This window comes from Hypanus sabinus, chromosome X1, assembly GCF_030144855.1.
Source record: "Hypanus sabinus isolate sHypSab1 chromosome X1, sHypSab1.hap1, whole genome shotgun sequence".
In the NCBI taxonomy this organism is placed as follows: domain Eukaryota; kingdom Metazoa; phylum Chordata; class Chondrichthyes; order Myliobatiformes; family Dasyatidae; genus Hypanus; species Hypanus sabinus.
The window spans coordinates 32,898,336-32,922,214 of NC_082738.1; the positions used below are offsets into that span (position 1 = coordinate 32,898,336).

At 52.8% G+C, this 23,879-nt stretch overlaps 1 protein-coding gene across 7 annotated transcripts in view; it reads right to left on the reverse strand.

Annotated features, from left to right (window-relative positions):
• Nucleotides 1–23,879, reverse strand: part of arhgap9 (Rho GTPase activating protein 9) — a 264,445-nt gene that overhangs the window by 164,000 nt on the left and 76,566 nt on the right. For all 7 annotated transcript variants that reach the window (XM_059956259.1, XM_059956258.1, XM_059956256.1 and 4 more), the window contains 2 exons: nucleotides 20,155–20,239; nucleotides 11,013–11,099 (listed from right to left, as the gene is read on the reverse strand). In XM_059956259.1, the coding sequence (XP_059812242.1) occupies nucleotides 11,013–11,099; nucleotides 20,155–20,239 (172 nt within the window). The remainder of the gene's footprint in view (nucleotides 1–11,012; nucleotides 11,100–20,154; nucleotides 20,240–23,879) is intronic.

The following is a 23,879-nucleotide window of genomic DNA, read 5'->3' on the forward strand; positions in this document are numbered from 1 at the left end:
CCTTAACCTGTCCAACACCTGATGATTTCCAACATCCCCATTCAGTGTCCCCCTTAACCTCCCCAACACCCGGTGATTTCCAACGTCCCCATTCAGTCTCCCCCTTAACTTCCCCAACACCCTGTGATTTCTAACTTCCCCATTCAGTGTCCCTCTTAACCTCCCCAACACCCGGTGATTTCCAACGTCCCCATTCAGTCTCCCCCTTAACCTCTCCAACACCCGATGATTTCCAACATCCCCATTCAGTGTCCCCCTTAACCTCCCCAACACCCGGTGATTTCCAACGTCCCCATTCAGTCTCCCCCTTAACCTCTCCAACACCCAGTGATTTCCAACGTCCCCATTCAGTCTCCCCCTTAACCTCCCCAACACCCGGTGATTTCCAACGTCCCCATTCAATCTCCCCCTTAACCTCCCCAACACCTGGTGATTTCCAACATCCCCATTCAGTCTCCCCCTAAACCTCCCCAACACCCGGTGATTTCCAACATCCCCATTCAGTCTCCCCCTTAACCTCCCCAACACCCGGTGATTTCCAACGTCCCCATTCAGTGTCCCCCTTAACCTCCCCAACACCCGGTGATTTCCAATGTCCCCATTCAGTGTCCCCCTTAACCTCCCCAACACCCGGTGATTTCCAACGTCCCTATTCAGTCTCCCCCTTAACCTCCCCAACACCCGGTGATTTCCAACATCCCCATTCAGTGTCCCCCTTAACCTCCCCAACACCCGGTGATTTCCAATGTCCCCATTCGGTGTCCCCCTTAACCTCCCCAACACCCGGTGATTTCCAACGTCCCCATTCAGTCTCCCCCTTAACCTCTCCAACACCCGATGATTTCCAACATCCCCATTCAGTGTCCCCCTTAACCTCCCCAACACCCGGTGATTTCCAATGTCCCCATTCGGTGTCCCCCTTAACCTCCCCAACACCCGGTGATTTCCAACGTCCCCATTCAGTCTCCCCCTTAACCTCTCCAACACCCAGTGATTTCCAACGTCCCCATTCAGTCTCCCCCTTAACCTCCCCAACACCCGGTGATTTCCAACGTCCCCATTCAATCTCCCCCTTAACCTCCCCAACACCTGGTGATTTCCAACATCCGCATTCAGTCTCCCCCTTAACCTCCCCAACACCCGGTGATTTCCAACATCCCCATTCAGTCTCCCCCTTAACCTCCCCAACACCCGGTGATTTCCAACGTCCCCATTCAGTGTCCCCCTTAACCTCCCCAACACCCGGTGATTTCCAATGTCCCCATTCAGTGTCCCCCTTAACCTCCCCAACACCCGGTGATTTCCAACGTCCCTATTCAGTCTCCCCCTTAACCTCCCCAACACCCGGTGATTTCCAATGTCCCCAGTCAGTCTCCCCCTTAACCTCACCAACACCCGATGATTTCCAACATCCCCATTCAGTGTCCCCCTTAACCTCCCCAACACCCGGTGATTTCCAACGTCCCCATTCAGTGTCCCCCTTAACCTCCCCAACACCCGGTGATTTCCAATGTCCCCATTCGGTGTCCCCCTTAACCTCCCCAACACCCGGTGATTTCCAACGTCCCCATTCAGTCTCCCCCTTAACCTCTCCAACACCTGATGATTTCCAACATCCCCATTCAGTGTCCCCCTTAACCTCCCCAACACCCGGTGATTTCCAATGTCCCCATTCAGTGTCCCCCTTAACCTCCCCAACACCCGGTGATTTCCAACCTCCCCATTCAGTCTCCCCCTTAACCTCTCCAACACCCAGTGATTTCCAACGTCCCCATTCAGTCTCCCCCTTAACCTCCCCAACACCCGGTGGTTTCCAACGTCCCCATTCAATCTCCCCCTTAACCTCCCCAACACCTGGTGATTTCGAACATCCCCATTCAGTGTCCCCCTTAACCTCCCCAACACCCGGTGATTTCCAATGTCCCCATTCAGTGTCCCCCTTAACCTCCCCAACACCTGGTGATTTCCAACGTCCCCATTCAGTGTCCCCCTTAACCTCCCCAACACCCTGTGATTTCCAACGTCCCATTCAGTGTCCCCCTTAACCTCCCCAACACCCGGTGATTTCCAACTTCCCCATTCAGTCTCCCCCTTAACCTCCCCAACACCCGGTGATTTCCAACGTCCCCATTCAGTCTCCCCCCTTAACCTCCCCAACACCCGGTGATTTCCAACGTCCCCATTCAGTCTCCCCCTTAACCTCCCCAACACCCGGTGATTTCCAATGTCCCCATTCGGTGTCCCCCTTAACCTCCCCAACACCCGGTGATTTCCAACGTCCCCATTCAGTCTCCCCCTTAACCTCTCCAACACCCAGTGATTTCCAACGTCCCCATTCAGTCTCCCCCTTAACCTCCCCAACACCCGGTGATTTCCAACGTCCCCATTCAATCTCCCCCTTAACCTCCCCAACACCCGGTGATTTCCAACGTCCCCATTCAGTGTCCCCCTTAACCTCCCCAACACCCGGTGATTTCCAGTGTCCCCATTCAGTGTCCCCCTTAACCTCCCCAACACCTGGTGATTTCCAACGTCCCTATTCAGTCTCCCCCTTAACCTCCCCAACACCCGGTGATTTCCAACGTCCCATTCAGTGTCCCCCTTAACCTCCCCAACACCCGGTGATTTCCAACTTCCCCATTCAGTCTCCCCCTTAACCTCCCCAACACCCTGTGATTTCCAACTTCCCCATTCAGTCTCCCCCTTAACCTCCCCAACACCCGGTGATTTCCAACGTCCCCATTCAGTCTCCCCCTTAACCTCCCCAACACCCGGTGATTTCCAACGTCCCCATTCAGTCTCCCCCTTAACTTCCCCAACACCCGGTGATTTCCAACTTCCCCATTCAGTGTCCCTCTTAACCTCCCCAACACCCGGTGATTTCCAACTTCCCCATTCAGTGTCCCTCTTAACCTCCCCAACACCCGGTGATTTCCAATGTCCCCATTCAGTCTCCCCCCTTAACCTCCCCAACACCCGGTGATTTCCAACGTCCCCATTCAGTCTCCCCCTTAACCTCTCCAACACCCGGTGATTTCCAATGTCCCCAGTCAGTCTCCCCCTTAACCTCTCCAACACCCGATGATTTCCAACATCCCCATTCAGTGTCCCCCTTAACCTCCCCAACACCCGGTGATTTCCAATGTCCCCATTCGGTGTCCCCCTTAACCTCCCCAACACCCGGTGATTTCCAACGTCCCCATTCAGTCTCCCCCTTAACCTCTCCAACACCTGATGATTTCCAACATCCCCATTCAGTGTCCCCCTTAACCTCCCCAACACCCGGTGATTTCCAACGTGCCCATTCAGTCTCCCCCTTAACTTCCCCAACACCCGGTGATTTCCAACTTCCCCATTCAGTGTCCCTCTTAACCTCCCCAACACCCGGTGATTTCCAACGTCCCCATTCAGTCTCCCCCTTAACCTCTCCAACACCCGATGATTTCCAACATCCCCATTCAGTGTCCCCCTTAACCTCCCCAACACCCGGTGATTTCCAATGTCCCCATTCGGTGTCCCCCTTAACCTCCCCAACACCCGGTGATTTCCAACGTCCCCATTCAGTCTCCCCCTTAACCTCTCCAACACCCAGTGATTTCCAACGTCCCCATTCAGTCTCCCCCTTAACCTCCCCAACACCCGGTGATTTCCAACGTCCCCATTCAATCTCCCCCTTAACCTCCCCAACACCTGGTGATTTCCAACATCCCCATTCAGTCTCCCCCTTAACCTCCCCAACACCCGGTGATTTCCAACATCCCCATTCAGTCTCCCCCTTAACCTCCCCAACACCCGGTGATTTCCAACGTCCCCATTCAGTGTCCCCCTTAACCTCCCCAACACCCGGTGATTTCCAATGTCCCCATTCAGTGTCCCCCTTAACCTCCCCAACACCCGGTGATTTCCAACGTCCCTATTCAGTCTCCCCCTTAACCTCCCCAACACCCGGTGATTTCCAATGTCCCCAGTCAGTCTCCCCCTTAACCTCACCAACACCCGATGATTTCCAACATCCCCATTCAGTGTCCCCCTTAACCTCCCCAACACCCGGTGATTTCCAACGTCCCCATTCAGTGTCCCCCTTAACCTCCCCAACACCCGGTGATTTCCAATGTCCCCATTCGGTGTCCCCCTTAACCTCCCCAACACCCGGTGATTTCCAACGTCCCCATTCAGTCTCCCCCTTAACCTCTCCAACACCTGATGATTTCCAACATCCCCATTCAGTGTCCCCCTTAACCTCCCCAACACCCGGTGATTTCCAACCTCCCCATTCAGTCTCCCCCTTAACCTCTCCAACACCCAGTGATTTCCAACGTCCCCATTCAGTCTCCCCCTTAACCTCCCCAACACCCGGTGGTTTCCAACGTCCCCATTCAATCTCCCCCTTAACCTCCCCAACACCTGGTGATTTCGAACATCCCCATTCAGTGTCCCCCTTAACCTCCCCAACACCCGGTGATTTCCAATGTCCCCATTCAGTGTCCCCCTTAACCTCCCCAACACCTGGTGATTTCCAACGTCCCCATTCAGTGTCCCCCTTAACCTCCCCAACACCCTGTGATTTCCAACGTCCCATTCAGTGTCCCCCTTAACCTCCCCAACACCCGGTGATTTCCAACTTCCCCATTCAGTCTCCCCCTTAACCTCCCCAACACCCGGTGATTTCCAACGTCCCCATTCAGTCTCCCCCCTTAACCTCCCCAACACCCGGTGATTTCCAACGTCCCCATTCAGTCTCCCCCTTAACCTCCCCAACACCCGGTGATTTCCAATGTCCCCATTCGGTGTCCCCCTTAACCTCCCCAACACCCGGTGATTTCCAACGTCTCCATTCAGTCTCCCCCTTAACCTCTCCAACACCCAGTGATTTCCAACGTCCCCATTCAGTCTCCCCCTTAACCTCCCCAACACCCGGTGATTTCCAACGTCCCCATTCAATCTCCCCCTTAACCTCCCCAACACCCGGTGATTTCCAACGTCCCCATTCAGTGTCCCCCTTAACCTCCCCAACACCCGGTGATTTCCAGTGTCCCCATTCAGTGTCCCCCTTAACCTCCCCAACACCTGGTGATTTCCAACGTCCCTATTCAGTCTCCCCCTTAACCTCCCCAACACCCGGTGATTTCCAACGTCCCATTCAGTGTCCCCCTTAACCTCCCCAACACCCGGTGATTTCCAACTTCCCCATTCAGTCTCCCCCTTAACCTCCCCAACACCCTGTGATTTCCAACTTCCCCATTCAGTCTCCCCCTTAACCTCCCCAACACCCGGTGATTTCCAACGTCCCCATTCACTCTCCCCCTTAACCTCCCCAACACCCGGTGATTTCCAACGTCCCCATTCAGTCTCCCCCTTAACTTCCCCAACACCCGGTGATTTCCAACTTCCCCATTCAGTGTCCCTCTTAAACTCCCCAACACCCGGTGATTTCCAACTTCCCCATTCAGTGTCCCTCTTAACCTCCCCAACACCCGGTGATTTCCAATGTCCCCATTCAGTCTCCCCCCTTAACCTCCCCAACACCCGGTGATTTCCAACGTCCCCATTCAGTCTCCCCCTTAACCTCTCCAACACCCGATGATTTCCAACATCCCCATTCAGTGTCCCCCTTAACCTCCCCAACACCCGGTGATTTCCAATGTCCCCATTCGGTGTCCCCCTTAACCTCCCCAACACCCGGTGATTTCCAACGTCCCCATTCAGTCTCCCCCTTAACCTCTCCAACACCCAGTGATTTCCAACGTCCCCATTCAGTCTCCCCCTTAACCTCCCCAACACCCGGTGATTTCCAACGTCCCCATTCAATCTCCCCCTTAACCTCCCCAACACCTGGTGATTTCCAACATCCCCATTCAGTCTCCCCCTTAACCTCCCCAACACCCGGTGATTTCCAACATCCCCATTCAGTCTCCCCCTTAACCTCCCCAACACCCGGTGATTTCCAACGTCCCCATTCAGTGTCCCCCTTAACCTCCCCAACACCCGGTGATTTCCAACGTCCCCATTCAGTGTCCCCCTTAACCTCCCCAACACCCGGTGATTTCCAACGTCCCTATTCAGTCTCCCCCTTAACCTCCCCAACACCCGGTGATTTCCAATGTCCCCAGTCAGTCTCCCCCTTAACCTCTCCAACACCCGATGATTTCCAACATCCCCATTCAGTGTCCCCCTTAACCTCCCCAACACCCGGTGATTTCCAATGTCCCCATTCGGTGTCCCCCTTAACCTCCCCAACACCCGGTGATTTCCAACGTCCCCATTCAGTCTCCCCCTTAACCTCTCCAACACCTGATGATTTCCAACATCCCCATTCAGTGTCCCCCTTAACCTCCCCAACACCCGGTGATTTCCAATGTCCCCATTCAGTGTCCCCCTTAACCTCCCCAACACCCGGTGATTTCCAACGTCCCCATTGAATCTCCCCCTTAACCTCCCCAACACCTGGTAATTTCGAACATCCCCATTCAGTGTCCCCCTTAACCTCCCCAACACCCGGTGATTTCCAATGTCCCCATTCAGTGTCCCCCTTAACCTCCCCAACACCCGGTGATTTCCAATGTCCCCATTCAGTGTCCCCCTTAACCTCCCCAACACCCGGTGATTTCCAACGTCCCCATTCAGTCTCCCCCTTAACCTCCCCAACACCCGGTGATTTCTAATGTCCCCAGTCAGTCTCCCCCTTAACCTCCCCAACACCTGGTGATTTCCAACGTCCCCATTCAGTGTCCCCCTTAACCTCCCCAACACCCGGTGATTTCCAACGTCCCATTCAGTGTCCCCCTTAACCTCCCCAACACCCGGTGATTTCCAACTTCCCCATTCAGTCTCCCCCTTAACCTCCCCAACACCCTGTGATTTCCAACTTCCCCATTAAGTCTCCCCCTTAACCTCCCCAACACCCGGTGATTTCCAACGTCCCCATTCAGTCTCCCCCTTAACCTCCCCAACACCCGGTGATTTCCAACGTCCCCATTCAGTCTCCCCCCTTAACCTCCCCAACACCCGGTGATTTCCAACGTCCCCATTCAGTCTCCCCCTTAACCTCCCCAACACCCGGTGATTTCCAACGTCCCCATTCAGTCTCCCCCTTAACCTCCCCAACACCCGGTGATTTCCAACGTCCCCATTCAGTCTCCCCCTTAACCTCTCCAACACCCAGTGATTTCCAACATCCCCATTCAGTGTCCCCCTTAACCTCCCCAACACCCGGTGATTTCCAACGTCCCCATTCAGTCTCCCCCTTAACCTCCCCAACACCCGATGATTTCCAACATCCCCATTCAGTGTCCCCCTTAACCTCCCCAACACCCGGTGATTTCCAGTGTCCCCATTCAGTCTCCCCCTTAACCTCTCCAACACCCGATGATTTCCAACATCCCCATTCAGTGTCCCCCTTAACCTCCCCAACACCCGGTGATTTCCAATGTCCCCATTCGGTGTCCCCCTTAACCTCCCCAACACCCGGTGATTTCCAACGTCCCCATTCAGTCTCCCCCTTAACCTCTCCAATACCCGGTGATTTCCAACGTCCCCATTCGGTGTCCCCCTTAACCTCTCCAACACCCAGTGATTTCCAATGTCCCCATTCAGTCTCCCCCTTAACCTCCCCAACACGGTGATTTCCAATGTCCCCATTCAGTGTCCCCCTTAACCTCCCCAACACCCGGTGATTTCCAACGTCCCCATTCAATCTCCCCCTTAACCTCCCCAACACCTGGTGATTTCCAACGTCCCCATTCAGTGTCCCCCTTAACCTCCCCAACACCCGGTGATTTCCAGTGTCCCCATTCAGTGTCCCCCTTAACCTCCCCAACACCTGGTGATTTCCAACGTCCCTATTCAGTCTCCCCCTTAACCTCCCCAACACCCGGTGATTTCCAATGTCCCCAGTCAGTCTCCCCCTTAACCTCCCCAACACCTGGTGATTTCCAACGTCCCCATTCAGTGTCCCCCTTAACCTCCCCAACACCCGGTGATTTCCAACTTCCCCATTCAGTCTCCCCCTTAACCTCCCCAACACCCGGTGATTTCCAACTTCCCCATTCAGTCTCCCCCTTAACCTCCCCAACACCCAGTGATTTCCAACTTCCCCATTCAGTCTCCCCCTTAACCTCCCCAACACCCGGTGATTTCCAATGTCCCCATTCAGTGTCCCCCTTAACCTCCCCAACACCCGGTGATTTCCGACTTCCCCATTCAGTCTCCCCCTTAACCTCCCCAACACCCGGTGATTTCCAACATCCCCATTCAGTCTCCCCTTTAACCTCCCCAACACCCGGTGATTTCCAACGTCCACATTCAGTCTCCCCCCTTAACCTCCCCAACACCCGGTGATTTCCAATGTCCCCATTCAGTCTCCCCCTTTAACCTCCCCAACACCCGGTGATTTCCAACGTCCCCATTCAGTGTCCCCCTTAACCTCCCCAACACCCGGTGATTTCCAACATCCCCATTCAGTGTCCCCCTTAACCTCTCCAACACCCGGTGATTTCCAACGTCCCCATTCAGTGTCCCCCTTACCCTCCCCAACACCCGGTGATTTCCAACATCCCCATTCAGTGTCCCCCTTAACCTCTCCAACACCCGGTGATTTCCAACGTCCCCATTCAGTGTCCCCCTTAACCTCCCCAACACCCGGTGATTTCCAACATCCCCATTCAGTCTACCCCTTAACCTCCCCAACACCCGGTGATTTCCAATGTCCCCATTCAGTGTCCCCCTTAACCTCCCCAACACCCGGTGATTTCCAACGTCCCCATTCAGTCTCCCCCCTTAACCTCCCCAACACCCGGTGATTTCCAACATCCCTATTCAGTCTCCCCCTTAACCTCTCCAACACCCGGTGATTTCCAACGTCCCCATTCAGTGTCCCCCTTAACCTCCCCAACACCCGGTGATTTCCAACGTCCCCATTCAGTCTCCCCCTTAACCTCCCCAACACCCGGTGATTTCTAATGTCCCCAGTCAGTCTCCCCCTTAACCTCCCCAACACCTGGTGATTTCCAACGTCCCCATTCAGTGTCCCCCTTAACCTCCCCAACACCCGGTGATTTCCAACGTCCCATTCAGTGTCCCCCTTAACCTCCCCAACACCCGGTGATTTCCAACTTCCCCATTCAGTCTCCCCCTTAACCTCCCCAACACCCTGTGATTTCCAACTTCCCCATTAAGTCTCCCCCTTAACCTCCCCAACACCCGGTGATTTCCAACGTCCCCATTCAGTCTCCCCCTTAACCTCCCCAACACCCGGTGATTTCCAACGTCCCCATTCAGTCTCCCCCCTTAACCTCCCCAACACCCGGTGATTTCCTACGTCCCCATTCAGTCTCCCCCTTAACCTCCCCAACACCCGGTGATTTCCAACGTCCCCATTCAGTCTCCCCCTTAACCTCCCCAACACCCGGTGATTTCCAACGTCCCCATTCAGTCTCCCCCTTAACCTCTCCAACACCCAGTGATTTCCAACATCCCCATTCAGTGTCCCCCTTAACCTCCCCAACACCCGGTGATTTCCAACGTCCCCATTCAGTCTCCCCCTTAACCTCCCCAACACCCGATGATTTCCAACATCCCCATTCAGTGTCCCCCTTAACCTCCCCAACACCCGGTGATTTCCAATGTCCCCATTCAGTCTCCCCCTTAACCTCTCCAACACCCGATGATTTCCAACATCCCCATTCAGTGTCCCCCTTAACCTCCCCAACACCCGGTGATTTCCAATGTCCCCATTCGGTGTCCCCCTTAACCTCCCCAACACCCGGTGATTTCCAACGTCCCCATTCAGTCTCCCCCTTAACCTCTCCAATACCCGGTGATTTCCAATGTCCCCATTCGGTGTCCCCCTTAACCTCTCCAACACCCAGTGATTTCCAATGTCCCCATTCAGTCTCCCCCTTAACCTCCCCAACACGGTGATTTCCAATGTCCCCATTCAGTGTCCCCCTTAACCTCCCCAACACCCGGTGATTTCCAACGTCCCCATTCAATCTCCCCCTTAACCTCCCCAACACCTGGTGATTTCCAATGTCCCCAGTCAGTCTCCCCCTTAACCTCCCCAACACCTGGTGATTTCCAACGTCCCCATTCAGTGTCCCCCTTAACCTCCCCAACACCCGGTGATTTCCAACGTCCCCATTCAGTCTCCCCCTTAACCTCCCCAACACCCGGTGATTTCCAACGTCCCCATTCGGTGACCCCCTTAACTTCCCCAACACCCGGTGATTTCCAACGTCCCCATTCAGTCTCCCCCTTAACCTCCCCAACACCCGGTGATTTCCAACGTCCCCATTCAGTGTCCCCCTTAACCTCCCCAACACCCGGTGATTTCCAACTTCCCCATTCAGTCTCCCCCTTAACCTCCCCAACACCCAGTGATTTCCAACTTCCCCATTCAGTCTCCCCCTTAACCTCCCCAACACCCGGTGATTTCCAACTTCCCCATTCAGTCTCCCCCTTAACCTCCCCAACACCTGGTGATTTCCAACATCCCCATTCAGTCTCCCCTTTAACCTCCCCAACACCCGGTGATTTCCAACGTCCCCATACAGTCTCCCCCCTTAACCTCCCCAACACCCGGTGATTTCCAATGTCCCCATTCAGTCTTCCCCCTTAACCTCTCCAACACCTGGTGATTTCCAACGTCCCCATTCAGTGTCCCCCTTAACCTCTCCAACACCCGGTGATTTCCAACGTCCCCATTCAGTGTCCCCCTTAACCTCCCCAACACCCGGTGATTTCCAATGTCCCCATTCGGTGTCCCCCTTAACCTTTCCAACACCCGGTGATTTCCAACGTCCCCATTCAGTCTCCCCCTTAACCTCCCCAACACCCGGTGATTTCCAGCACATTTTTGTACAGCCTCATCATGACCTTCTGACTGTCACACTCAGCGCCCCAACCCTCGAAGGCCAGCTTTCTCATCCTGTCTCCTTAAGTGACCACTTTCAGAGAGCTGTGGGCTTGGGACTATGGAATTGTGACTTAGTGGGGCATTGCACTGAGAGGCGTACCCGGAAGACGTTCTTCTTGCTGGACATCTCCTTGGTCCACTCAATCAGGGATCCTCGCAGGTCCACACTGCTCTCTGGACGATCACCCTGTTGATCAAGAATTACACAGATGTGGATATTTGAACAGAAATCGCCTGGGAAAATGGAAAATGGGAACCATAACTGAGCCTTGATTCTGCTACTCGACCAATAATGATCCCTTCCTCGTAGTCACAGAGTCACACAGCACAGAAGCAGGCCCTTTGGCCCAACTGGTCCATATTGAACCTGATTCCCATCTAAACCAGTCTGTTTAGTCCATTAGACACAAGAGATAAGACATAGGAGTAGAATTCGACCATATGGCCCATCGAGTCTGCTTCACCATTCAATCATGGCCGAGCCTTTTTCCCCTCCTCCTCAATCTCAGTTTCCGACCTTCTTTGATGCCATGTCCAATCAAGAACCTATCAATATCTGCCTTAAATAGACCCAACAATCTGGCCTGCACAGATGCACGTGACAACAAATTCACCACCCTTTGGCTAAAGAAATTTCTCAGAATCTCTGTTTTGAAAGGCTGCCCCTCTATCCTGAGGCTGTGCCCTCTTGTCCTAGTCTCTCCCACCATGGGAAACATCCTCTTCACAGCTACTCTGTCTAGGCCTTTCAACATTCAAAAGGCTTCAATGAGATCCCCCTTCGTCCTTCTGAATTCCAGTGAGTACAGACCCAGAGCATCAAACGTTCCTCATCTGATGACCCTTTCATTCCTGGAATCATCCTTGTGAACCTCCTCTGGACCCTCTCCAATGCCAGCACATATTTTCTAAGATGAGGAGCCCAAAACTGTTCACAATACTCAAGTTGAGGCCTCACTAGTGCCTGATAAAGCCTCAGCATCACATCCCTGCTCTTGTATTCTAGACCTCTTGAAATGAATACTAACATTGCATTTGTCTTCCTCACCACCGACTCATCTGCAGGTTAACCTTTAGGGTGTTCTGCACAAGGACTCCCAAGTCCCTTTGCATCTCAGATTTTTGGATTTTCTCCCCATTTAGAAAATAGTCTGCACATTTATTTCTTCTACCATAGTGCATGACCATGCATTTTCCAACACTGTATCATTTGCCACTTTCTTGCCCATTCTCCTGATCTGTAGCCTTCCTGTTTCCTCAACACTACCTGCCCCTCCACCAATCTTTGTATCATCTGCAAACTTGGTAACAAAGCTGTATATTCCATCATCAAAATCATTGATACACAGCATAAAAAGCGGTCCCAACACCAACCCCTGCGGAACACAAGTCAGTGGCAGTCAACCAGAAAAGGATCCTTTTATTCCCACTCGCTGCCTCCTACCAATAAGCCAATGCTCTGACCATGCTGGTAGTATTCCTGTAATACCATGGGTCTTAACTTGGTAAGCAGCCTCATGTGTGGCACCTTGTCAAAGACCTTCTGAAAGTCCAAATATACAACATCCACTGCATCCCTTTATCTATCCTACTTGTAATCTCAAGGAATTCCAACAGGTTTGTCAGTCAAGATTTTCCTTTAAGCAAGCCATGCTGACTTTGTCCTATCTTGTCCTGTGTTCCCTAGGGCTTCATAACCTCATCCTTAACAATTGACTCCAACACCTTCCCACCCACTGAGGTCAGACTAACTGGTCTATAATTTCCTTTCTGCTCTCACCTTTTTTAGAGAGTGGAGTGACATTTGCAATTATCCAGTCATCTGGCAGCATGCCAGAGTCCAATGATTTTTGGAGGATCATTATTAATGCCTCCACAATCTCTATCACTACCTCTTTCAGAACCCTAAGGTGCTGTTCATCTGGTCCGGGTGACTTATGTACTCTTAGGTCTTCCAGCTTTTTGAGCACCTTCTCCCTTGTAACAGTAATTGCACTCACTTCTCCTCCCTCGCACTCTTCAACACCTGGCACACTGCTAGTGTCTTCCACAGTGAAGACTGATGCAAAATACTCACTTAGTTCATCTGCCATCTCCTTGTCCCGTTACTTCTTTGGCCTCATTTTCTAGTGGTCCTATATCCACTCTACTTCAAGTATATAAAAATTAAAGAAAGATGAGAGTTTTCTAATCACATTGATATTGTTTACTACCTTACTATCATATTTCATCTTTTCCCTCCTAATGATTCTTCTAGTTGCTCTCTGTAGGTTTTTAAAGCTTCCCAAACTTCTATCTTCCCACTAATTTTTGCTTTGTTGTATGCACTCTCTTTTGCTTTTACATTAACGTTGACTTCCCTTGTCAGCCACGGTTGTACTATTTTGCCATTTGAGTATTTCTTTGTTTTTGGAATACATCTATCCTGCACCTTCCTCATTTTCCCCAGAAACACACACCATTGCTGCTCTGCTGTCATCCCTGCCAGCATCTCCTTCCAATTTACTCTGGCCAACTCCTCTCTCATACCACTGTAATTTCCCTTACTCCACTGAAATACTGCTAAATCAGACTTTACCCTCTCCCGATTGAATTTCAAGTTGAACTCATTCATATAGTGATCACAACCTCTAAGGGTTCTTTTACCTTAAGCTCTCTGATCGCCTCTGGTTCATTACATAACACCCAATCCAGTACAGCTGATCCCCCAGTAGGCTCAATGACAAACTGCTCTAAAAAACCATCTCACAGGCATTCAACAAACTCGCTCTCTTGAGATCCATTACCAACCTGATTTCTGGCTCCTAAGGGATCCTTTAACTCTTAAGCTCCCTAATCACCTCTGGTTCATTATGTCCCACCCAATCCAGTATAGTTAATCCCCGAAGCGGATCAATGACAAACTGCTCAAAAAAGCCATCTCTTGGGCATTCAACAAATTTGCTCATTTCCGATCCATTATCAACCTGGTTTTCCCAATCGACCTGCATGTTGAGTTCTCCCATGATGATTGTCTTTTTGACACACCTCTTCTATGTCCTGTTGTAACCTGTGGTCCACATCCCAGCCACTGTTGGAAGGCCTGTATACAACTGCCATCGGGGTCCTTTTACCCTTACAGTTTCTTAACTCAACCCCAAGGATTCACCATCTTCTGATCCCATGTCATATCTTTCTACTGATTTGAAGCCATTCTTTACCAGCAGAGCCACACCACCCCCTCTGCCTACCTTCCTATCCCTCTGATACAACGTGTAACCTTGGACATCCCAACTACAACCATCCTTCAGCCACGATTCAGTGATGGCCTCAACATCAGACCTGACAATCTGTAATAGTGCAACAAGATCATCCACCGTATTTCTTATACTCTGTGTATTGAGATATAACACTGAGTACTGTATTTGCTACCCCGTTTTGATTCAGTATCCCTAATGCACTGATACTCACCTTGCTGGCTGTAATTTTGTCCTCTCTTCTGCCTGCCCTTCTTCACAGTCTGACTGCACACCATCTTTGCCTTTTTACCATCCGTCCTATCCTGTGTTCCTTCACTGCATTTCTATCTATGCCCCTCATGATTTTATACATCTCGATAAGGTTACCCCTCAGTCTCCTAACAAAAATCCCAACCTGCCCAAACCCCTCTCTATCATTTGGTCCCTCGAGTCCCAGACAGTATGGTAGTGTAGTGGTAGGCCTAACGCTCTACAGCACTGGTTATTGGGATTTAATTAAATTCCTCCTTGTGACTGTGTAGGTTTCCTCCAACATTCCAATGATGTATGGGTTAGTATGTTGTGGGCCTGCTATGTTGGCTCCAGAAGCATGGTGACCCTTGACACAAACAATGCATTTCACTGAATGCTTCATTATGCATGTGACAAGTAAAGCTACTCCTCATCTTTAACATCCTCATAAACCTCCTCTGCACTCTTTCCAGCTTCATGTCATCCTTCTTGCAGCAGAGTGATCAAAACGGAACACAGTTTTCCAAGACTTCACCAGCACCTATCCTGTTCAGGAAGATCCAGTAGATACCATTTGCAGGGTCAAAGCAGAGAAGAAAGACATGGAAACAGGAGCTGGGGTTGGCCACAGCCCTCTATCCTGCCCCACCACATTATAATCATGGCTGATCTACCCCATCTCCTCTTCTGTCCCAAATCCCCTGCAGCAATCGGTCTTCCTGAGGTTGCAAATATTTATCTCCCTCCTTTTCTAACCAGTGATATTGCCTCCACACCCCTCAGAGGAGGGGACAGAGAATTCCAGAGATTCCCCTCCCTCTGACAGAAGCCCCTACACTCTACAGTGTAAACTATTTGCCCAATACTCCCCCACCCCCACAAACCTCAAATCTGTGTCCCCATGTTTGAGGTTTCAATGCTTGCCCTCATTAGAAACAAGAGTCAAGCAGGACTGTGGAGAGTTACAAGGTAGCCAGGAGGGAGCAGAAGAACAGACTTAGGAGAGCTGGAAGGTGACACAAGAAGGCCTTGGTGAGTAGGATTAAGGAAAACCCTAAGGCATTCTAGACGTATGTGAGGAACAGGAGGATGACCAGAGTGAGGGTAGGACTGATCTGGGATAGCAGAGGAACTGTGTGCCTGCAATCGGAGAAGGTCAGGGAAGTCTTCACTAAATATTTTGCTTCAGTATTTATTCACCAATGAGAGGGACCTTGACTTTTGTGAAGACAGTGTAAAGCAGGCTGATATGTTGGAACATGTTGATACCAAAAAAAGGATGCGTTTGAGAAATATTAGGATAGGTAAGTCGATTGGAAAATACGCCAGGTTGCTGCGCCTTTGGTGATGATCTTTGCATCCTCACTCACCACAGGAGTAATACCAGATTATTAGAAGGTGCCAAATGTTACTCCTTTGTTCAAGACAAGGAATAGGGATAACTCTGGGAATTCAATTGAATTAAATTGACTTTATTGCTTACATCCTTCATATACATTACTCCTGTAAAGATTCAGCATGTCATCTAAAATTTGACTGCAGATGCACATTGGAGATTATTCTAACTTTATTGATCCCAAAGGAAATTACATAGCATTACAAGTGCTCAAATATTAGGAGAAGTAAGAAAAAATAAAAAATAAGTTACCCCAAACAGTCTAACAGGAGGGGGGTTATCACTTCCCTGGCGATAGGTTGACTCATTAGAGAGCCTAATGGCCAAGGGTAAGAATGACCTCACATGATGCTCTTTGGAGCAGTGTAGTTGTCTAGTCTGTTACTGAAAGTGCTCCTCTGTTCAGCCAAGGTGGCACGAAGAGGGTGAGGAACGTTGTTCAGAATTGCCAGGATTTTCAAGAGGGTTCTTTGTTCCACCACAGCCTCCAGTGTGTCCAGTTTGACTTCTGTAACAGACCCAGCCTTTCTAATCAGTTTATCGAGCCTGTTAACATCACCCATGTTGATGCCATTGCCCCAGCACACCACCTCATAGAAGATTGTACTGGTGGCGATAGACTGGTAGAACATGTGAAGGAGAGGCCTGCATGCTGGAAAGGACCTCGGTCTCCTCAGGAAGTAGAGGCGACTCTGGCCCATCTTGTACACAGCCTCTGTGTTGGTGCTCTACTCACGTCCTCAGCATCAATAGTAACAGGGAGCAGTGCAGGCTTAGTCTTCCTAAAGTCCATTACATCTCCTTTGTCTTACTGATATTGAGCTGCAGATGATTCAGCTTGAATCATTTGACAAAGTCCTCCACCAGGCCCTGTATTCATCCTCCCATCCTCCCTTTATACACCCAACTATTGATGAGTCATCAGAGAATTAGTGCATAGGACATGAGTCAGTTTTTTACTTAAAGTCCAAGGTATACAGAGTAAACAGGAAGGGAGCCAATGCAGACCCCCGGGGGTGGGGCAGTGCTGCTTATAGCCATGTCTGACACACAGCTCTGAAACCATACAGACTGTGGTCTGACAGTCAGGTAGTCCATTATACAGAATACAGTAGATGTACCATTGAACAAAGCTTTTCCCCCAGCAATGAGGGCTGTATGGTATTGAAGACACTTGAGAAATCAAAAGACATGATCCTCACGGTGCTGCCCTGCTTATCAAATGGGAGTAGGCTCTGTTCAGCAGGTAGACAACAGCATCATCGACTCCAATGTGCTCCTGGTAGGCAAACTGCAGGGCATCAAGGGCTGATCTGACCAGGGGCCAGAGGAGAGCCAGGACCAGCCTCTCTGGGGTCTTCATGATGTGTGAGGTCAGGGCCACTAGATGGTTATTAAAGACTTTCAGTCGACCCTTCTTGGAGAGCTCCACACAGCTGCTCAGCACACTGCATCAGGACTTCCAGAATCCTTGAGATTCATTACACTCTGGTAAAAGAAATTCCTCTTCATCCCGTTCTAAATGGATGTCCCTCTATTCTGAGGCTGTGACCTTTATCCTAGACACCCCCACTATTGGAAATATCCTCTCCACGTCCACTCTATTCAGGCCTTTCAATATTCAATGAGATCCCCCCTCATTCCATGAAACTCCAGTAAGTAGAGGCCCAGAACCATTAAACACTCCTCATACATTAACTCTTTAATCATTCCCGTGAACCTCCTCTGAAACCTCACCAACGCTAGCACATTTTTTTTTAGATAAAATGCCTAAAATTGCTCACAAAACTCTAAGTATGATCTGACCAGTGCCTTATAAAGCCTCAGCATTACATCCTTGCTGTTATATCCTAGTCTCCTCAAAATGAATGCTAACATTGCATTTGCCTTCTTCACCACTGACTCAACCTGCAAGTTAACCTCAAGGGAATCCTGCAGGAAGACTCCCAAGTCCCTTTGCACCTCTCATTTTTGAATTTTCTCCCCATTTAGAAAATTGTTTACACTTCTATTCCTTCTACCAAAGTGCATGACCACACACTTCCCTACACTATATTCCATTTGCCACTTCTTTTCCCTTTCTCCCAATCTAAGTCCTTAAGCAGACTCCCATTTCCTCAATACTACCTGCCCCTCCATTTATCTATGTATCATCTGCAAACTGGGCAAAGCCATCAATTCCGTCATCCAAATCATTGACACAAAATGAAAAGAAGTGGGCCCAACGCAGACCCCTACAAACTTGGCTACGAAACCATACCCATTCCTTACCTTAAATGCCACTGGTCACTGGCACCAACCAGAAAAATCTCTCTTTGTTCCCACTCTTTGCCTCGTGCCAATCAGCCACTGCTTTATCCATGCCGGAATCTTTCCTGTAATACCACGGATGCATGGCTTGTAAAGCAGCCTCATGTGTGGCACCTTGTCCAACATCAACCAAATCTCCTTTGTCTATCCTGCATCTTATTTCCTCAAAGAATTCCAACAGATTTGTCAGGCAAGATTTCCCCTGAAGGAAACCATGCTGACTATGGTCTATTTTATCAGGAGCCTCCAACTACCCTGAAACCTCACCCTTAATTATGGACTCCAACATCTTTCCAACCACAGAAGTCATGCCAATTGGTTGATAATTTCCAGTCTTCTGCCTCCTTCCTTTAAGAGTGGAGTGATACTTACAATTTTTCGGTACACTGGAACCATTCCAGAATCACGTGATTATTGAAAGATCATTACTGATGCCCCCACAATCTCTTCAGCCACCTCCTTCAGAACCCTGAGGTGTACACCATCTGGTCCAGGTGACTTACAGTGACTTCAGACCTTCTCCTCAGTAATAGCAAATACACACACTTCTGCCTCTCTTTCACTCCTTATATATCTGAAAAAACTTCTGGTATCCTCTTCGATATTATTTCATATTTTATCTCCTTATGGGTTTCTTGTTGCCTTCTGTTGGTTCTTAAAAGCTTCCCAATCATCTAACTTCCCAATACTTTTTGCTCTATTATACTCCCTCTCTTTGGCTTTGACTTCCCTTGTCAGTCACAGTTGTGTCATCCTGTCTTTGGAATACTTCATCTTCAGGATGCATCTTTCCTGCGTCTTCTGAATTGCTCCCAGAAACTCCAGCCATTGCTGTTCTGCCATCATCCTTGCTAGTGTACCCTTCAAATCAACTTTGGCCAGATCCTCTCTCAAGTCTCTGTAATTCCTTTTACTCCACTTTTATACTGATACATCTGATTTTTGCTTCTCCCTCTCAAATTCCAGGGTGATTCTACCATATTATGATCACTCTCTCCTGACGGTTCCTTTACCAGTCTCCTAAGGGCTTGCTAATCAAATATGGTTTATTACACTACAACCAATTGAGAATTGCCTTTCCCCTCGTGGGTTCAATCACAAGCTGGTTTAAAACGACGTCTTGTAGACATTCTACAAATTCTCCCTCTTAGGATCCAGTGCCAACTAGGTTTTCCCAAACTACCTATGTATTGAAATTCCTCCATGGCCATTCTAACATTGCCCTTTTTACATGCCTTTCCGATCTCCTGTTGTAATTTGTAGCCCACATCCTGGCCACTGTTCAGAGATCTGTATATATCTTCCATCAGTGTCTTTTTAACCTTGCAATTCCTTAACTCTACCCACAATGATTCTACACCTTCTGATCCTATGTCACCTCTTTTGAAGGGTTTGAGCCATTCTCCCCCTCTGCCTATGTGCTTGTCCTTTTGATACAATGTTAAGCTCCCAACTATAATCTTTGAGCCATAACTCAGTGATGCCCACAACAGGGCACCTGCCAATCTCTAACTGCGCTACAAGATCATCCATCTTTTTCTGTATACTGCGTGCATTCAACTACAACACCTTCAATCCAGTATTCATTGCCCGTTTCTATTTAGCCCCCATGTTACACTTCAACTCTTCCAATGGACTACAATTTTGCCCTACCATCTGCCCTACAATCTGCGAGGTCCAGAGTCCATCTGATTGTACAAGAGGTCTGTTAAGGAGTCTGATAACTGTGGGGTTAACGCTGTCCTTGAAAACATAAATTTATGCATAATTTCTATTTTCCTGTGAATGTTGTGTTTCTGACGTTCTCTACCTATAATGCTGTGCTAGGTTTTTCATTGGCCTTGTGTATGTGGCAATAAACTCCACTTTGATAGTGACATGTGAATCAAACTCTGGATAGAAACTGTGTCCCCACATTCAAGATTTTCCCACCTGTGGAAACATCCCATGTTATCTCCGGTCAGGGTCGGAGATGTTGGAAAAGGACATCCTTTGTTCTTTCAAACCCCAAGTAATAAAGACGCAAACTGTCCAGCCTCAGGACACCATCTCATCACAGGTCTCACCTTTGAACTGGCCTGTGTCTTGATCTCCTTGTAAAATGCCAGACTATTCCCAGCAAGAACCACCCAGGAACTGATCCAGTTCTTCCTGCAAAGGCACAATCAATGGTTGGACAGTCAGGGCACAGAGGAAGAAAGACATCTGGGACGGCAGCTTCAGGAATCCAGAAGCACACTGCTCCTTCCGCACTGCCACTCCAACACCACGGCACACCCACCTCACCGCCCCTCCCATAGTATGACGCTCCCTCTTCACCGCCCCTCCCAACAGCAGGGCGCTCCCTCCACTCCACCCCCCCCACAACATGGCACTCCCTCCTCACCGCCCCTCCCATAGTATGACACTCCCTCCTCACCCTCCCTCCCACAGCACGGTGCGCTGTCCTCACCGCCCCTCCCACAACACGGCACACCCACCTCACTGACCCTCCCATAGTATGACGCTCCCTCTTCACCGCCCCTCCCAACAGCAGGGCGCTCCCTCCACTCCACCCCCCCCCACAACATGGCACTCCCTCCTCACCGCCCCTCCCATAGTATGACACTCCCTCCTCACCCTCCCTCCCACAGCACGGTACTCCCTCATCACCGCCCCTCCCACAACACGGCTCTCCCTCCTCACCGCCCCTCCCACAGCACGGCTCTCCCTCCTCACCGCCCCTCCCACAGCACGGCGCTCCCTCCTCACCGCCCCTCCCACAACACGGCACACCCACCTCACCACCCCTCCCATAGTATGACACTCCCTCCCACAGCACAGTGCGCCGTCCTCACCGCCCCTCCCACAACACGGCACACCCACCTCACTGACCCTCCCATAGTATGACGCTCACTCCTCACCGCCCCACCTACAGCAGGGCGCTCCCTCCACTTCCCCCCCCCACAGCATGGCACTCCCTCCTCACCGCCCCTCCCACAGCACGGTGCGCCATCCTCACCGCCCCTCCCATAGTATGACACTCCCTCCTCACACTCCCTCCCACAGCACGGTGCGCCGTCCTCACTGCCCCTCCCACAACACGGCACACCCACCTCACCGCCCCTCCCATAGTATGACGCTCCTTCCTCACCGCCCCACCTACAGCAGGGCGCTCCCTCCACTCCACCCCCCCCCCCACAGCATGGCACTCCCTCCTCAACGCCCCTCCCATAGTATGACACTCCCTCCTCACCGCCCCTCCCACAGCACAGCGCTACATCCTCACCTCCCCTCCCACAGCACGGTGCTCCCACCTCACCTCCCCTCCCACAGCACGGCGCTCCCTCCTCACTGCCCCTCCCACAGCACGGCGCTCCCTCCTCACCTCCCCTCCCACAGCACGGCGCTCCCTCCTCACCGCCCCTCCCACAGTGTGGTGCTCTCTGCTCAGCACCCCTCCCACAGTGTGGTGCTCTCTGCTCACCACCCCTCCCACAGCACGGCGCTCCCTCCTCACCTCCCCTCCCACAGCACGGCCCTCCCTCCTCACTGCCCCTCCCACAGCGTGATGCTCCCTCCTCACCGCCCCTCCCACAGCACCGCGTTCCCTTCTCACCGCTCCTCCCACTGCATGATGCTCCCTCCTCACCGCCCCTCCCACAGCACGGCACTCCCTCCTCACTGCCCCTCCCACAGCATGATGCTCCCTCCTCACCGCCCCTCCCACAGCACGGCGCTCCCTCCTCACCGCCCCTCCCACAGCGGGGCGCTCCCCCTCACCGCCCCTCCCACAGCACCGCGCACACTCCTCACCGCCCCTCCCACAGCACGGCACTCGCTCCTCACCGCCCCTCCCAGAGCGTGATGCTCCCTCCTCACCACCCCTCCCACAGCGTGATGCTCCCTCCTCACCTCCCCTCCCACAGCACGGCACTCCCTCCACACTGCCCATCCCACAGCACGGCACTCCCTCCTCACCTCCCCTCCCACAGCGGGGCACTCCCTCCTCACCTCCCCTCCCACAGCTCGGCGCTCCATCCTCACCGACCCTCCCACAGCACGGCGCTCCCTCCTCACCGTCCCTCCCACAGCACGGCGCCCCCTCCTCACCTCCCCTCCCACAGCAAGGCGCTCCATCCTCACCGACCCTCCCACAACACGGCGCTCCATCCTCACCGCCCCTCCCACAGCACCGTGTTCCCTCCTCACCGCCCCTCCCACAGCGGGGTGCTCACTCCTCACCACCCCTCCCACAGCACGGCTCTCCCTCCTCACCGCCCCTCCCACAGCACGGCGCTCCCTCCTCACTGACCCTCCCATAGTATGACACTCCTTCCTCACCGCCCCACCTACAGCAGGGCGCTCCCTCCACTCCACCCCCCCCCACAGCATGGCACTCCCTCCTCAACGCCCCTCCCATAGTATGACACTCCCTCCTCACCCTCCCTCCCACAGCACGGTGCGCCATCCTCACCGCCCCCTCCCACAGCACGGTGCTCCCTCCTCACAGACCCTCCCACAGCACGGTGCTCCCACCTCACCGCCCCTCCCACAGCACCACGTTCCCTCCTCACCTCCCCTCCCACAGCACGGCACTCCCTCCTCACCGCCCCTCCCACAGCAAGGCGCTCACTCCTCAACGCCCCTCCCACAGCAAGGCGCTCACTCCTCACTGCCCCTCCCACAGCACAGCGCTCCATCCTCACCGACCCTCCCACAGCACGGCGCTCCCTCCTCACCGTCCCCCCCACAGCAAGGCGCTCCCTCCTCACCTCCCCTCCCACAGCACGGCGCTCCCTCCTCACCGCCCTCCCACAGTGTGGTGCTCCCACCTCACCGCCCCTCCCACAGCACCACGTTCCCTCCTCACCTCCCCTCCCACAGCACGGCGCTCCCTCCTCACTGCCCCTCCCACAGCGTGATGCTCCCTCCTCACCTCCCCTCCCACAGCACGGCGCTCCCTCCTCACCACCCCTCCCACAGCACGGCGCTCCCTCCTCACCACCCCTCCCACAGCACGGCGCTCCCTCCTCACCTCCCACAGCACGGCGCTCCCTCCTCACCTCCCCTCCCACAGCACGGCGCTCCCTCCTCACCACCCTCCCACAGCGTGATGCTCCCTCCTCACCTCCCCTCCCACAACACGGCGCTCCCTCCTCACCACCCCTCCCACAGCACGGCGCTCCCTCCTCACCACCCCTCCCACAGCACGGCGCTCCCTCCTCACCTCCCCTCCCACATCACGGCGATCCCTCCTCACCGCCCCTCCCACAGCACGGCGCTCCCTCCTCACCGCCCCTCCCACAGCACGGCGCTCCTTCCTCACCACCCCTCCCACAGCACGGCGCTCCCTCCTCACCTCCCCTCCCACAGCACGGCGCTCCCTCCTCACCACCCTCCCACAGCGTGATGCTCCCTCCTCACCTCCCCTCCCACAACACGGCGCTCCCTCCTCACCACCCCTCCCACAGCACGGCGCTCCCTCCTCACCACCCCTCCCACAGCACTGCGCTCCCTCCTCACCTCCCCTCCCACATCACGGCGATCCCTCCTCACCGCCCCTCCCACAGTGTGGTGCTCTCTGCTCACCACCCCTCCCACAGCACGGCGCTCCCTCCTCACCGCCCCTCCCACAGCACGGCGCTCCCTCCTCACCACCCCTCCCACAGCGTGATGCTACCTCCTCACCTCCCCTCCCACAGCACGGCGCTCCCTCTTCACCTCCCCTCCCACAGCACGGCCCTCCCTCCTCACTGCCCCTCCCACAGCATGATGCTCCCTCCTCACCGCCCCTCCCACAGCACGGCGC